Here is a 16,293-nt window from a genome sequence, read left to right on the forward strand (position 1 = left end):
AATTACTAGCGCATTTATTTGGTGCTTGGTGTAATAAAACGGTTATTCGCAAACCAGAAAACTCATGTAATTTAAAATATATATATATATTGCGTTTTTTGTTTTGATCATATAATATCGTTGAGAATGAGATCGCCTCATTTGAGTCCTCGCCTACAACACCGGACAAACTGAAGGTGGCTGGAAGATTTATGGAGAGTTATTTCCTTTTAAAATCGCCATCTCCTGCCTTTTCTCCATTAATTAAATGGTGCTTTAGAGTTTTGGGTTGTCTATCACTTCTGAAATCAACATTGGAGGACGAGGAGGAAACGAGGAAATTAGTGCATCAGTAAAATGTGAAGCTGGAGTATTGTAGTTTACCACTTACTTCTGTTTGTGTTAAAATGGCTTGGAGTTAAAATTAAAAATACAAAATAAGTTTGTATTGTATGCAAATAATTAATGAACGCCTTTTTAAGCGGCAGAAACACCATTCATTTCGAATTCTAATTGGTTGGTTTATTTGTTCGCTTAAACTGGGCACACATTGGCCAAAATAAGTTATCGCTTAGGTTCTGCGTAACCACTACATTCGTCTGAGCGAGGGGGGGGGGGGGGGGGGCGGGTATTAAAATGCCTGTCAAGTGATAATTCAAAGACGTTAGTTGATGGGCATAATCCAATAAAACGGGTCATGTTCGTCGGCAATCAAATAGGTGTAATTGACTTTCGGGTTCCGAACTTGCATGTACGTGTGACCAATCATTGATTTGTCACCTCATTATGTCGTGGGAACGGCAAACTTGTGAATTTGATAACCCAAAATAATACATTTCAGTTATCGCTGTCCTCGATTCTGGTGACCTCCTTTTAATACCAGCACCGATAACAAAGCATCTAAAAAGCCGCATCCCCAGTATTCTTTCCTGCTGTTCTTCGGTGTCTTTCCCCTCTTAACCTCTCAATTTCAGAGGGTATCTTTGACTAGAGAAAGTAAAACACTTAAAATAACTGAAGACCTGTTGAAAAATCATTACCAAGGTTTCCATCAAACCAACATGTGCATGGTTGTTTCGTTATTATTCAGTTCCCTCTGTGTTCGTATTACCTTCAAGCGATGACTGAATGGTTAAGCCTTAGGCACCTTTCAATATTTGAATCACTCGTTTTATCGACATCCACATGTTTAGAATGTCTACAGCTTCAATCGATAGCTTTTCCCTCAGGGCCTCGTTGATGTGCCGACAACGATAACAATGGAGACATAGTCTGACACTGAAGCGACCTGATGTCTGGTTTTAAGATACGCCCATCTGGGATTCTCTAGTTCTAAAACATATTGATTAACATATATTAGGAGATGCCATCAATTTCACAAATTGATGTCAGTTTTTTTATGCGTCTGTCCTGTTATTGATCATGAATTTCATCATAACATTGTCGAAGTAGCTGTGGATCCACGATACTTTGACAATGTTATGATGAAATTCATTGTCAATAACAGAACAGACGAATGAAAAACTGAAATCAATTTGTTTTTTTCAATAACAAAAAGGCAGAGGGCTCAAGATTAAGTCAAAACACAAGAAGGTTGTACGAGTGTAAGAGTGTGAGTGTAAGTCCGTGGTGACAATAGGCCCGCAGCGCGTGCATAACTGACGAACATAAAAGGGTCTCTTTGGAAGTGTGCTTCAGTTTCTACAAAATGAGCCCCAAAATCGGCAAGAATTTGTGACGCTGATGAATGATAAAGCAGCTGCCATTTCCAAAACCATGGAATTACCTGGTGATAAATAACCTTGTCTAGGAGAGTAAATTTTTGACTTTGCAGAAACAATGGTCAAGCTGAAGAGTTGGGCGATTGTGATCTTTGTGTTGAGTTCGCACATTTCTTGTCAATCTTTAAAACACTTGAAAGAAAAAACCAACTAATTAACAAAAACAAAAACCCGGTGTCTTGGCATCATTTTGACACAGAAGTAGCCTTTGTTTCGCGTGTAAACATGCCAGGTAACTTGATCACGGCGTCCGCTGAATTCGATGTCACTTTCGATTTTGCGATTTACTTGTGCAGCCAAAACTACAATAGAAAAATTAAACGTAGCAAAAATCTCCCAAAATATTTTTCGCTGATGGTAACCTTTTATATTTCTCTGTTCAAAAATTAAGTAAATTTTCATGTCGTAAATTTTGTTGCTGATGGCAAAATATTTTATTCTCGATCGATATTTCCTGAAAACCTCCTTCTGCTCTTCCTAAAACCTGTGTATCAATATTTATTTACTTTTGCAAAATCTGTACCTTGCTTAGTTCACATTTTTGAGCGTTAAAATATAATTTTTGGTCCTATATTTCTGCTTTTTTCATTTCCCTTAAAGATCAGGACTTCAATGGATATATATAAAGAGTCGTCAATATCTTCCAACATTTTGATTCACAATGGAACTTTGCTCTTTTATTTTGAGTTTTCAAACGTTCATCGTTATAATTCATTGGAGTAATGGCTCTTGCCATGAAGTGAGTGATGGCACAAAGGAGACAAAAAAGGACAAGGAACAAACGACGCAGAGAGAAGTCCAGTGGTGATATGATGCCTTCATCGTACCCATATTGCAATGCGTTTGTTCGGTACCTGAATATAGCGAGCCCCAAGGAAACCAAACTGAGCCATATCCCAGCGTGCTTTGAGAGGAGTGTCTTGTATTGTTGCATAGTGACTCTTGAGCATGACTTCATTTTGATTACTATCAAGTAGACATGGTTTGTTTCCAGCGGCAGGGAAGCCCACGTGAAGACCGTGGTCATAAAAGCGGTATGAGTGTGTCACCTTGTTTCCCCAACAGATGATCCTTCCAGTGAATCTTTTGTCTTTCCGAGCGTGTTTAATAATATTCCAAGTATAATCCATTTTTTCCAAAGTGTACTGGCCCCACTCATGATCCAAGAACATTGAATTCTTTTTGCTGGGGTTGAAGGTGGCGTAGGCGTCTTCCGACGGCGTCCAATCATTGGCTGTGCCAACGAAGGTAAAGCGAACAGACTGACGGCCAGATAAGAAGAGCAACCGAATGAGAGTGTTGTTTAAATGGACTCCGGCATCAGCATCATTTTTGATGGACAAGTCAACCGTGTCTCTTTGATGAATGACATGGAACAGATTGCCATACAGAGGATTGGTCTTGGAGCCTGAACACATGCCCCCATCTCGGTCAGGACACACCCAACTGTAGTCATCGGTTACCTTAGCAACAAGAGTCCAGCCTCCTCCTGATGTGGTCATATCACAGTGAGCACGAAACGCATTGCGCGTGTTGTCCTTGCCAACGGGGTTTATCCAGTACATACCATTGCCTCGACTCTCTCCACTAAACAATATTTCGAGGCAAGACTTCCTGGGAGGTGAATTGTTAATCGCTCCGGAAGGGATAGTCTGCAGTTGTAACCACTTGTTCCTGCTGCAGATATTTAGCATCCCGGATTTCGTGTCATACCTAACTTCACCTTCAAGCCGTGCACTACACGTTTGGGAGTTAGCTGTGCGCAGACGTGACGCAAGCCCAACGCTCTTGTGTTCATCTGTACAGCTGTTCCCTTTTTCACCCTGGAAGATCGAATAATAACTTGGGTTACCTTTGTAACGTTTCATCAAACTCAAAACTTCCTCGACACCGATAGAGACAGCCAAGCTTTCTAATTGTAGTTTTGAATTTCATTCTCTGCGAAAAGACCAAGAATGTGTACTACCAGCCTTCATGCAAGAAAAGAGATTCTCTTTCATCTCCCGGCGGAGAGATTTTGTTCTATAAAAGGTTTTAGAAAAATCCTTTTCTTTCGAAAATACTTGTATGATATGAAGAGATATATTCTCCAGAGAGTCTCGAGGATACTGTAGAACCTCAATTTAACGAACCTTTATCAGTGACGAAGTCCTGGATACAACTATCGATATTACTCATCCCGGCCAAAGTTACAGCAAAACGTATAGGGCTATATAAGTAAGTGCGGTCCCAAAAGGTATGATTTTTTAACCGTCGTTTTGATCTGAAAAAGGGTATCGATTTTGACCATTTTGGTCTGAAATAGGGTATGATTTGTGCACTCAAGTCTTGAATTCGGTATGTTCTTTAGAGGAAGCTACTTCTTCATCATTAGGCGATAGAAAATATCAGGGTTTCTCTCCTATACACACTCTCTCTCTCTCTCTCTCTATATATATATATATATATATAACCGAAAAAGTGGAAAGAAATCCTCATCTACTATAAAGTGCTCAACAGCAGAGCTAGAGCTATGAATAATTATACTCCAAGAGCTAGGTTATTTGAACATTTACTGCAACTCTGAGTTTCATGCTTCTTGCGAAGCAATCATCAGGCAACTGCCAGAAATAACGGTTACAATCACAGAAATTTGTATTTCTGTGATTGTAACCGTTATTTCTGGCAGTTGCCTGATGATTGCTTCGCAAGAAGCATGAAACTCAGAGTTGCAGTAAATGTTCAAATAACCTAGCTCTTGGAGTATAATTATATATATATATACATGTCAGGTGTGCTAACCAGCGCACCTTCACGACAACCCTGCTAGACAACCCTGCTAGAGCAATCATTAGGCGATAGAAAATATCAGGGTTTCTCTCCTATACTTTCTCTCTCTCTCTCTCTCTCTCTCTCTCTATATATATATATAGATACGTAGACTTGAACTAGGTCAAAAACATTTATTTGCTACTCCGAGTTTCATGCTTCTCACGAAGCAATCATCAGGCAACTGCCAAAAAGAAGGAATACATGGTGTTTTACAGTGATTTTGAAAATAACGGTAGCAATTCACTATAGGCTGGGGTGCATAGCAACGGTTAAACAATACAAACTGTTTCCAGTGAGCTGCTAAAAATAAGCCTTAAATAATTACGCTATTGAGAAGGAATTTCTTTGCATGTCTGCAACTTGTTACAAGCTCATTTCTGTTGTTAAGGGTCGCCAAATCTGGTCTACAAATTATATAGTATTTCTCCCACAGACATAAATTACACTTCTTCGTTACATTTGAATAGGATCTCGCATGCCTAACAATCCGCTATTTAATGCGATAGTCGACTTTCTTGTCTTTCAAACCCCATACATATTTACTAAGTTCAGTGGAATTTCTGTAGCGTTCATTTCTAAAGGAACATGTGTGGTTTCTATAACGTGATTTGAATGATGTGTCGCAAAGACCGATGTAAGTTTGCTTTGACTGAGATGTTGTGACCTCTTTCACATTATATATATATATGTATATATATATATATATATATATATATATATATATATATATATATATATATATATATACATGTCAGGTGTGCTAACCAGCGCACCTTCACGACAACCCTGCTAGAAACAGAGCAATCAGGGGCTCCCCGGCGTTTTTATCATTCAGGAACAAGTTTTTTCATTCAAAATGGATCAGTCAGTATTTCTAACTGGCTCGTGACTAAATCGTTGGATTTCCAGTTCTTCATTCTAAACATAATTTGGTATTTCTGGTAGCCTGTGAATCTTCTTCGGATGATCCGATGTAGTCCTGTTCCTGAATGATAAAAACGCCGGGGAGCCCCGCGGCTTACAAATCAGCTCTCTGATTGCTCTGTTTCCAGCAGGGTTGTCGTGATGGTGCAGTGGTGAGCACACCTGACATGTAATCCAGGGAACGCGGGTTCGATTCCCACTCACGGAAAATGTGTTTTTTCAGTCAAAATGGATCACTCAGTATTTCGTACTTGCTCGTGACTACATCGTTGGATTTCCATGTATATATAACTATCAATACAATGATTCTTTGTAGCTTAAATGTTCGTTACAAGTAGGTTAAATTCAAACGAACCAACAATATTATAGAGAACACAACTGACATAACGGTAAAAGTTTAAAAGTGTAATGCTAAACTGACATGATCAACTTGTTTATTGAGTTCGGGTTTCAACCGCTCAATATGGAAGCTCGCTTTGATTTTGAGTTGATAGAAAGAAGTAGCATTATCAATAATTTTGAAGCAAGAAACATCACAATTTTTAGAAAAACTAAGATGCTGGAAACGAGATTAAATTTATCACACTGCCTTCGATGTAGCGAAGAAGCTGCGTTTCGACTGTATTGATCGATTGTTATGAAATATAACAGTCAGATACACAACTAGATACAGATTTTATTGCAGAAAAGAAGGTACAGTAATCTAAAAATTCAAGAGTACAGTTATTGAAAAGCAAGGCAAAGATGGAGGTACACTGTATAGGTGGTTTTCACGTTACGCCATCGCTGCCAAGTAGGTGGACGAGAACAAAAGATCTGTCATCAGCTCCTTTTGTTCGTGTACCAGGAATTGTACATTACACCATTGTTATCTGTCTCTCTAGAGACTGGTTGCAAGCCAGTCGATTAATACATTCCAATATAACATTACCACGCGAATAACCTTACAAAATCATACTACCAAACGATTACATGTACTGACAAAATCACGAACCCATGACCGCAATGTTACTGATTTGACTTGATGTTCCCGCGAAACTATGCATTTCCAGCTAAACGTTAAAATTAATTGTCACCCCTGCTATCCGATTTAAAAACTTTGTCTGGAGAATGCCATGACGTTAAAATGAATGAGTTGCCAGCAATTGGATCCACGCCTTATACGCAAAGGGTTCTGGGATTGCCAGGGGGCAAACATTTGCAAGTTGTTGTGAGAAAATGTATGGCGGAAAGGTATTCGACTTCCAAAAAACGATTTTGGAGAGAGATCAACGCCTTTTTTCGACACAGTTTTATAAGAAATGGGCAATGTTGACACATGGCAAATCTAAGTTTTTGTTTGAATAACCGTGGAATGAGACAAAATTTGCTGATTAACTTCCTTGCTTGTGTAAAATTTATTGGGAAACAGCCTCAAATTAAAGTATTACAAAATTAGGAATGAATCTGAAGGACATAACTCAATAAAGCCTTTTCAGTTGTATTTACGTGTGTATGGGCTGGCTTTTGGCCTATTTCTAAATTCAGCAATTCAAATAATATTGGAAATATGCCTAGTGGCGATCATTGTGCTGTGCGGGGTTGTGACAACGATCGAAGGTTGGAATATTTAGATTTTACTCGCCCAGGAATAACAATGATGTTTTGTCGTAGGCTAGAGCTATTAATCGTGACCAATTCAAGGTTTCGATGAGTACAAAGGTCTGTTGAGATTATTTTGTACGAGGTTACAGAACCTCTGAATGTCCTACACCAACTTTGTACATAAGAGAGTATGATTGTGGCATTACTAAAACTTCAAAGACCTGCTCCAAAGATCAGATCTACAGAACTAGTATATGAAGATGACGCTTTTGTATTGGACGAAGTCATAGTGGAGCTTGACAAGTTTGCTTAGATCCAGTGACTTTAATACATGTAGTTCTACATGTAGATGGTAGTTTGACAGAAGAAAAGGTTTGTTTACATGTAACAGCTGGGGCATATCAGATATGAATTCCCAGTGTTAGTAAATCCATCGAAACAGAGACTGCTGTATTCTATGGAAGAAGAGCATTAAAACAGCTGCCTCGAAGCAGAAGGAGATTGAAATGGTTTGCCGCGGCTTGAGCAGAATCGGCGTACTATATTAAAATGATTGGACTCTTACAGAGTTTCGGCTCGAAAACCGTTGGATTTTTCTCAATCAAGCAAGAACTTAACCTATGGGTTTCCTCATGTTTGTCATCGCTCATTTCATCCCTCCAAAGAGAATTTCCATCTCCTCTGACAACGACTTCTCTCCTTTGAAGACGGTATATTTCCAAACGCCATATTTCGTTTACGCAAGACGTAACAGCCTAAGCACACGTAAATGCTACTAAAAGGGGTTTATTGTGTTATTTCCTCCAGATTTGTACCTAATTTTGTAATATTTCAACCTTACGGATCCTCACTCTAGCAAGGTTAGCCTAAGGTTAACCCGAGTAAATTTTATCTCATATTTCACGGTTATTCAAACAAACACTTACATTTGCCACGTATCAATATTGCCCAAATCGATTTCTGATAAATCTGTGTCGAAAAAAGCGTTGATCTCTCTCTAAAATCAATTTTTGGACGTCGAAATAAGTTTCCGCCATACATTTTCTTATAGCGACTTGCAATGTTTGCCCCCTGGCGATCCCAGAACCCTTTGCGTATAAACGGGATTCGATTACTGGCAACTCATTCATTAAAAGTGGCATTTTTACGCTCTGAGCTATGGGCGCATAACAAACTGTACAATTGACTCGGGGGGGGGGGGGGAGGAGGGGGTACTCCCAGAAAAATTGGGTAGGGGTGCGTGGGCCCGCTTCCCAAAACCCTTACCCTATTTATGACCAAAATCTGCGATTTTGATACCCTATTTACGACCATACCAAAAATTTGATACCCTATTTATGACCTGACCCTTAAAACAATACCCTGGTGCAGACCTGCCTTATAATTATTTCCCTAGTTCAGACCAATGTTAAAGGCGATGTTTATCTGCTTTTATTAGGTAGGTTATAAGACTGCATGTCAAAGTTTCGAGCTCAGAATTCCACAACACGGGTTACATAATGTGCCGTCATAACTACAGAATACATCCTTACCTTATGGTGACTAATATGCTATCTATAGGAACAAAACACTAATGTATTTTACAAACTGTAACCTTCGAATAAAAGAAAAAACAGGAATTTGAATTGATAGCTGTGTAATAGTCCAGCAGTTGATCATATGAACATTTACATAAATCATCATTATTTACTTAAACTATAAAACATATCCAAAATTCCAGCAGTTTACAGTGTGGTCTAGAATACTCGAAGTCTATGTCTGGTCAACTTCAGTTCAAGCCCCCCTTCCCCGCGAATTGACTATTCACAACACGGTTGCCAACGTCAGAACAAAGTGAATTACACCTGGAAATGCACATGGGCGCGAAAATTTCTTCTTCAAACAGAAGATCTCGGTTAGCCACAAAATTAGTAATTTATTCCCACAGTATGTGGACGACATACAATAAAACCTTGCCTCAGATTCTCAAGACCAAGGCTTACCATTTTTGTGCAATCTCAACGCTTAACTGGCTTGTTGCTTTTTGCTCTACTTCAAACGTTTAGGACAGTTCGCTAAATAACGGACTTGGGGCTCCGAGTCCAGACCAACTTCTGGGTCAATGAGATCAAAACTTGAATTAAGCTTTTCATAAACCTATTTACGTTATAATCCGCTATATTGAGCACGAGAAAAACTGTGTGCGAAAGACAACTCTTTTATGAGGATTTCGCAATCAAGTAACTGCTTTATGGAAACTCTGAATGGCGAAGGTCATACAGAGGTCCAAACATTTCTCTGTTTGACGCGATAATAATTTTCTGAGAGTTTAATAAAAGTGAAAACTGACTCGGTAACACCAAATGTCTGGCCAAGCTGTATTCCTAATCCACAAATGCCGGATAGAGCTTCTGTATTTATTCTTGGCATGCGAGTTAATTAACACCGAATCCTTGCGCAAACACTGATTTCAGGTGCTTGCTGCCCCGCCAAAAGGTTTTTTTCTTCTCAACGTCTGTAATAACGAATAAGCTATGAACGCCCCGCGTCGATTTCCGTTGGGTGCAATATATCTCTAGTCAAAATGTGATTTTTTCTGCCATACACCACGCAGAGTCCTGCCGATCACACCTTCCATCTACTCTCAATTGACGTAACTTGAGGACTTTCCACTTGTGGCCAAATACTGAGACCTTAGCAAGCAGAAATAAGATCATTTTAAGTTTTTTTTTTTCAGAGACTTTCAAGTTTATGAACAGCGAAACCTGTGGTCACCTGTCTTATACTACTCCGCAGGCTGAAATCCTAGATTTCCGTAAGGAGGAAATTCCACCCGGTAATTGCTATTGACTTTGGTCAGAATTACTTGCAATTAGCTGCTTAAGGACCGATAGTGCTCCAGCTGTCTTCCATTATATCTAAAAAACCTCTTATAGTGATTCGTATCACAGTTTTTTTCAGAGGGTAAATATTGTTGCATTGCACGCGAAGCTTGCAAGAGATCAATTTAAGGTTTGTGATATATTACGAATCTGATGTTTTGTGCTATGCAGCACTGGAATGACCTCCATGAGATAGTGCTAAAGACTGCTCGACAATACTTAGACACTTTCGAGAGCTTCAATAATGATAACAAACAAAGCACTACGAAACTTTCACTGTCTCGCCCCAATTTGTTGAAGACGCAGGTCGACTTCAAGTTGTAAGCGATACAGTTGAAGTCTCGTTACTTTCCGACAGTAATTACTACCACTTCGCTCAGAGCAAATCCTATTTCTTCCTTTTCATCAGCGCAGGCCTTTAATTAAGTTTTCCAACAACTCAGCAAGATCGAGCTTGGCAATATTAACGAAGTACAGTACAAAATGACAGCGAACAAACTGACGGCACATAGTTAAGGTTTTATACCTTGGGGCCTTGACTTCCTTTGTCTCCTTGTGGTCCCCTTTCACCCTGAGAAAAGAAAATAAACAGTCCTGAAAATTGGTAACAGAAGAGGCCTCTCAAAGTAAACGTGCTAACAGCATACCATTGCCGCCGAACCGCAAATATTTTATTTTGCGTAGGCACCTTTACATACCCCCAAAAGATACTTGTCATTTTGCTCACACATGAATAACAATGAATAGAAAAAATTGGAGGAAATATGGCGAGAAGTCGCCTTCCAGTTTTTTACCTATCTACCTTTCCTAACACGATCGTCAGCTTTCAAAAAAACAAGGAACAGTGGATGCGTTTCAGTGGGTGGACAGAGTTTAAGTAATCGTTAGTTTGGTGAAATGGAAGGAAATAAGAACTCGTCTGCAGTGAAAAATGTAGGCATTTGCTGATATCGGCTTACAGTCATATCACGAAGCTCTATTGACGCATTACAGACGAATTCCGAGCGTTCAAATTTTGAGGCGAGAATCACCATTTATTATTTTTTTTATTGAAGCGTGATTGATCTCCAAAGTGCCATAAAGATATTAGGCATGATTTACCTACCTTTTCTCCTCGCAGAGAAGGAATTCCTGACAAATACAGCTCCCCGAGTTTGATCCTTCCTGCGGATAGCAAAAGATGGCCACGCACCGGCTTCAACGTAAGTCTTGCGTCCTTATGTTCCCTAACGGGAAAATTGGAAAAAAAATGTACAAGGTTAATAAAAATATTAAACAAATCAGTGCGCGACAGATAACGACCTCAAACTCCATTAGACACACCGGCCGCATATCAATGTGTTTAATTTAAGATGGCATATAAATGTGCTGTGCTTACTTGGTATTTTTGGACGCAAGGGAAATACCTGCGGAATGAAAAGCAATACATAGCATGGTCAATCCTTGAACGAGGAGCGAGGCTTGCGGCATCGTTACTACTCTGACTTAACTGATAACAAGTGACTAAGAGCTCTGACATCGCGAACCTACAAAGCACGCAGTGAATTGATTGGATAAGAGGTACGTCATGCCCCAATCACTCAACTAATAATAGTTTGACTGCACACTGGCATGCTCTTCGATCTGTTCTTTGCGTAAATAATTAACAGTTCCATAAACACCGGAAATGGGTTAAAGAACGTATTGCCTGAATGCAGGCCATTAGAAGCTCATTTCCCGCAGATTTCTCACTTCTCGAACTCAATCTTTATCCCCGTTCGACGGGCATTCCATGTCAGGTCCATGTCATTGCTACCAATTAATGACATAGCGCCTCCTTCCACTGACACGAGGCAAGAGTTTTGTTCTTTCCGCGGTGCCCCAAAGCGGCTTAAAGAACATTTTCCTTAATAATTGAATTAATTAAACGGTAAATTGGAAATCATTTTCGAGTGACGTTAAAAACAAAACAGAGAAGTCATAATTTAAATAAAACAGAACCTCTGACATCCCATAAGGTCAGCATATTTCATGTTCTTGAACAAAAACAAATAGAACGAAGATTTTATCTGCACTTTCCACACTTTAACCCCGCCCTAATGGCTTATAAAAAGGCTTAATTAATCACCAAACGTCTTTCAAAGTGTACGCTTCAATTACGGCAGGAAAGCGCTTATTCAATATGTAAAACAACTGAATGCGTTCTTTATGACCAATTAGGTAACGAGACTTTAGAAGACACAAGTTGAATTGTTTGCTCAAGAGGTGCTACTCTTTCTCTCTCTCTTAATTTCCACGGTTGTCAGCCGGATATCAAGAATTTGTTAAATACCTCAAAGTATTTCTCAGGAGATGTCTATAATATGTTAATGTTTAAATATTTGCTTTATCGCATATTGCCACACCTCAGTTATGCTTCGCTTCGGTAGATTCAAGGGAAATCCGTTCGATGCCTAGTTTCCGGACTGCCTGACCCCACTTACAGTTTTTTTTTTTAATCATAGAAACACTTAAACATTAAGAATAATTTCGCGTCTGTTGTTTCAATTTGACAAACGACACTGCTTCGTGAGATTAAGCCTAGATTAAAAGGTTGCACTGTCTGTGAGAGGTTTTTTTAAGAGGTCCATCGGATCATGCTGGTGGCATCGACAACTTATTCCCAACCCTTTTGCGCAGCGCTTCACTCGACCTGCTCTCAGAACTACATTCTTCTGTACGGATGCAAGGTACTTCAGAGCCATGCTGAATCATCTGAATTTACAGAACTTTTTCCGGCATTCATCTTGACTCCGTTCCGTGTCTAACTGACGTATTCTCTGTCTTGGTCGAATCATGAACCCTGTTCACCAGCTATAGTGCTATAATATATATATTTTTTATTTTGGAACAAAAATGATAAATAATTGTAAATAATAACTAACAATAATAATTCACAATAATGAATTATTACCATTGTGAGTCCCTTTTTTTGGCCTTCTCCAGTGCCGATTTTGTTCTTTTTTTTGTGAATAAACTCAATAATCGTGAGATGAAATGTTTCCGGACCTGTCTAGTTATGAAACTTTGTCTCATCTGGAACCTCGGTAAAAAGTACAAAGATTAAACCTTGCTGGTAACTTAATATTTTAGTTATTATTCAAAAGATAGAGTTCACTATAACATAAGCCTCTTTTTGAACTACCGTTTCTTTACAATGCATGTTGAAAGGTTCCCTCAGCTAGTGCGTGCATGATCCCGTAGAGATTTCTCATCAAAGGGCAACTGAGGGCAATACGCTTCATTCAACGTAAGAGGCCTGTTAAATATCTCCTCGAGTCCATCTCGTAGATATATGACCTCTTCACAGAATAAGCTCCAGGAAACGTTTTCACGTCAATTGTCGTACCCAAAAAAAGATACGATAGCGGATAAGCATCGAGGGATGTTTTCACCTGGGGATGATATTGAAGTAGTCCTCTAAACAGTCGATCTGTTCCGTCGGTAATACTCGAGTCTGCGTCCAAAACCCTGCATCATAGTTTCAGGGACAACATTAAAATCCTCGATCAGGGGAATTAATAAACTGTAACTGGAGTAAGCTTCGAAAATTAGCAAAATAGTCGGTATCCTTGCAATGGTAAGACATCTTGTATAGTATGTACCTTTAAATATCCTTCTTCAAATTTACCGCTCGCTGATATTTCCATACACGCTCTACGGTATGTCTGTCTTTGGGCAGGCAGCTCAGCATGGTTTGAAAAAGATCCTTGGTTTGCAAAAACGTGCACTTTGTCTTATTTTCTTTTCCAACAACAGATCTCACGACATCCCTCTCTTTATTACTTCGAACATTCTGCCTTTTAATATGTTCTACGTTGAAACGGTTTCCGCCACAATGCCTGATGTTTCTTCTAACTCTACACCTAGGAATATTCGTGAGCTTTTTATTCACTCATCTGAATCATGTTCATGCATATAATACGCGTTTTTCTCCGCAAAGACGTTTTATATTCAGGAACAAAGATCTACAATTGTAGATTGCGTGTGAAACTTAAATTGGTGCGAGATTGTGAAACTGCCTACACCCTGACTGCGTATTAAAGCTAACAAAAAAAGAGTATTTAAAAGAAAACTTGGGATTGAGGACTATTATGTTGACGCCCATTATTTAATACTTAAAGTTCATACCAATAATTACAGCTACGTTACAGCTATGTATTTCGCTATATATTTTGCTTACAACCGCATGTCACAATGTTTTACTATAGTAGCGGCTTTCATATGACCTTGAAAAATAAACGTAAAAACAGAACATAAACAAAAATGCGAAATATTTATTTATTTTTTTTTTATTTTTTTCCGTGTCGGTAGAAATCTTGCCTGTCATTCCCCTGCTAAGTGGTGTCTTTGTGCATAGAGTCTTCTGTGCGTATTTTGTTAGGTTTAAGGGGACTAGAGTAATGCGTAGATTTCTCTGGTGCACACAAGAGAACATTTAATTAATCTGAAATGGCGTCGAAAGTCATTGTAAGGCAAATAACGTTTTTGTAAAGGGGCGGACGCTGTCATCTATCAGTGATTAAAACCAACGACGCAGCGGGTAAATGTTTTCGTGAACAAAAACTTCAAGCATCTATAGCTGTCTGATTCTTTAATGACTTGAAATTCCGTGAAAACTAAAATACAATAACCGGTAGAACTAAATTACTACTAAAGTAACATATAAGCCGCAAAGCAACTATCTTAATCGAAGCACGGGGAGCATGCATAACGACATATTTGCAACTGCAGCGAAACCTACGTGTATTAAATCCCTTTAAGATCCAAAAAGTATACTTAAGTAGTAACCTAAATAGTATTATCAAAGAAATATCGTACCTCTTTCCCACTTTGAACTCTAACAATCAACTATCCTTCGGTCAAACTACCGTACTGATAACTCGTTCCGAATGAAAGGTAATATTAAGACTGCCAGGGTGTCAACAAAACAAGGAGGTATTGTGAACATATAACATACGATAACTTCAGTAACAAAATAAACAAATTGCATAATCGAACTATTACTAAGACTACTCGAATAAATGTCTCTAATGAATACATCTACACAGCTACTCGTCATGGCTCCCCTGGTGGGGGGAGGGGGGGGGGGTGGGGGGATTCCCCGGCCCGGTCTTCCTGCTATTCACGTGGCAGTAACAATACCAACTTCTGACAAGCTGGTCGGCGATCTTCTTGGTCGGCCGATGTCATCTAAATTGCTGTCAGCAATCCTAACACGTACTTTCCTCATAAGGCCATCTTCACCAGGAAACACCTCTTCCAGCAATTTCGGGGCATCCTCTCATCTATTACAATAATTGAAAATTGAAAATTGAAAATTGAAAATTGAAAATTGCAATTGTCATCAGGCTGACGACTTCTTCGCTTGGTTTGCCACTTATGTTTCGGTTGGAGCGACTGGATGTACTCTTTCCTCCACCTAGTCCAAAATTCGTTGGCGAGAAACTGTACTCTACTCCATCGTTTTCTGGAGTACATATCGGCTCGTTGGAACTCGCCAGGAGGAAGTATCAGCTTCGACTTCATGGTAAGAAGGTGGTTAGGCGTAAGAGTCTCAGGCATCAGTGGTGAACTTAAAGTGTCGATGGTCAACCGGGGCGGCAATTTACGATAGCTTCGGCCTCTGTCACAGAAGGTTCTAAGGGCCTCATCGTCAAGCTGAGCAGTATTCTTTGCAAGGAGAATTTGACGCTCCCAGGCGCCACCCATATGGCTTGCTTCAGGGACGTTCATCTTAAAGTCTAGCCAGTCACAGTTAGTCTTCACCAATTGTTGTTGTATCTTATTGTGATCCATCATGGATAGTGCTTCTTGTAGTTCATTTCTTGCACCGACAAAATTCGTTCTTTGGTCAGATCGCAACTGACGTACAGGTCCACGGCGTCCGACGAATCGGTGATAAGCATTGAGGAATGAGTCAGTGGATAAACTGTTCGCTACTTCAAGATCGATGGCTCTGAATGATAAGCATGTAAAAAGCACTCCATGGCGTTTCATCTCGCGGCGACCTTCTCTGATGTACCATGGACCGAAGTAGTCAACGGCGCAGAAAGCGAAGGGCATTTGATCGAATTTCATTCAGGGTAATGCCACGCCCTTGGTGATGAACAGTCTCGTGGTACTGACAGAGGATAAGACTCGTCACGTGGGCCTTCTTTGGTAAAATCACTGGGTGCTTCATTCCATAAGGTGCCCTGGATTAATTTAATCGACCATCAACTCTCATCAAGCCATCGTCATCTAGGAAGGGATCTAGTTTGTAGAGCAGGCTCCACTTCTTTATTTTCCCTTTCTCGTCTTTGCCAGTGTCTTGGTTGAAACCTTGCTTTTTG

At 39.6% G+C, this 16,293-nt stretch overlaps 2 protein-coding genes across 2 annotated transcripts; both read right to left on the bottom strand.

Annotated features, from left to right (window-relative positions):
• Window positions 1-1,859: 1,859 nt before the first annotated feature.
• Window positions 1,860-11,483, bottom strand: LOC137993526 (uncharacterized). Its single transcript, XM_068839446.1, has 4 exons — window positions 11,319-11,483; window positions 11,046-11,166; window positions 10,467-10,511; window positions 1,860-3,583 (listed from the first exon to the last, which is right to left on the bottom strand). Exons 1-4 carry the CDS (start codon window positions 11,408-11,410, stop codon window positions 2,579-2,581), a joined length of 1,263 nt encoding a protein of 420 aa, XP_068695547.1. The 5' UTR covers window positions 11,411-11,483; the 3' UTR covers window positions 1,860-2,578.
• Window positions 11,484-15,187: 3,704 nt separating this feature from the next.
• Window positions 15,188-16,024, bottom strand: LOC138011252 (uncharacterized). The gene has a single exon (XM_068858207.1). The coding sequence runs from the start codon at window positions 16,022-16,024 to the stop codon at window positions 15,188-15,190; it is 837 nt and encodes a 278-aa protein (XP_068714308.1).
• Window positions 16,025-16,293: the final 269 nt, after the last annotated feature.

The sequence above is a fragment of the Montipora foliosa genome, chromosome 1 (genome assembly GCF_036669935.1).
Source record: "Montipora foliosa isolate CH-2021 chromosome 1, ASM3666993v2, whole genome shotgun sequence".
In the NCBI taxonomy this organism is placed as follows: domain Eukaryota; kingdom Metazoa; phylum Cnidaria; class Anthozoa; order Scleractinia; family Acroporidae; genus Montipora; species Montipora foliosa.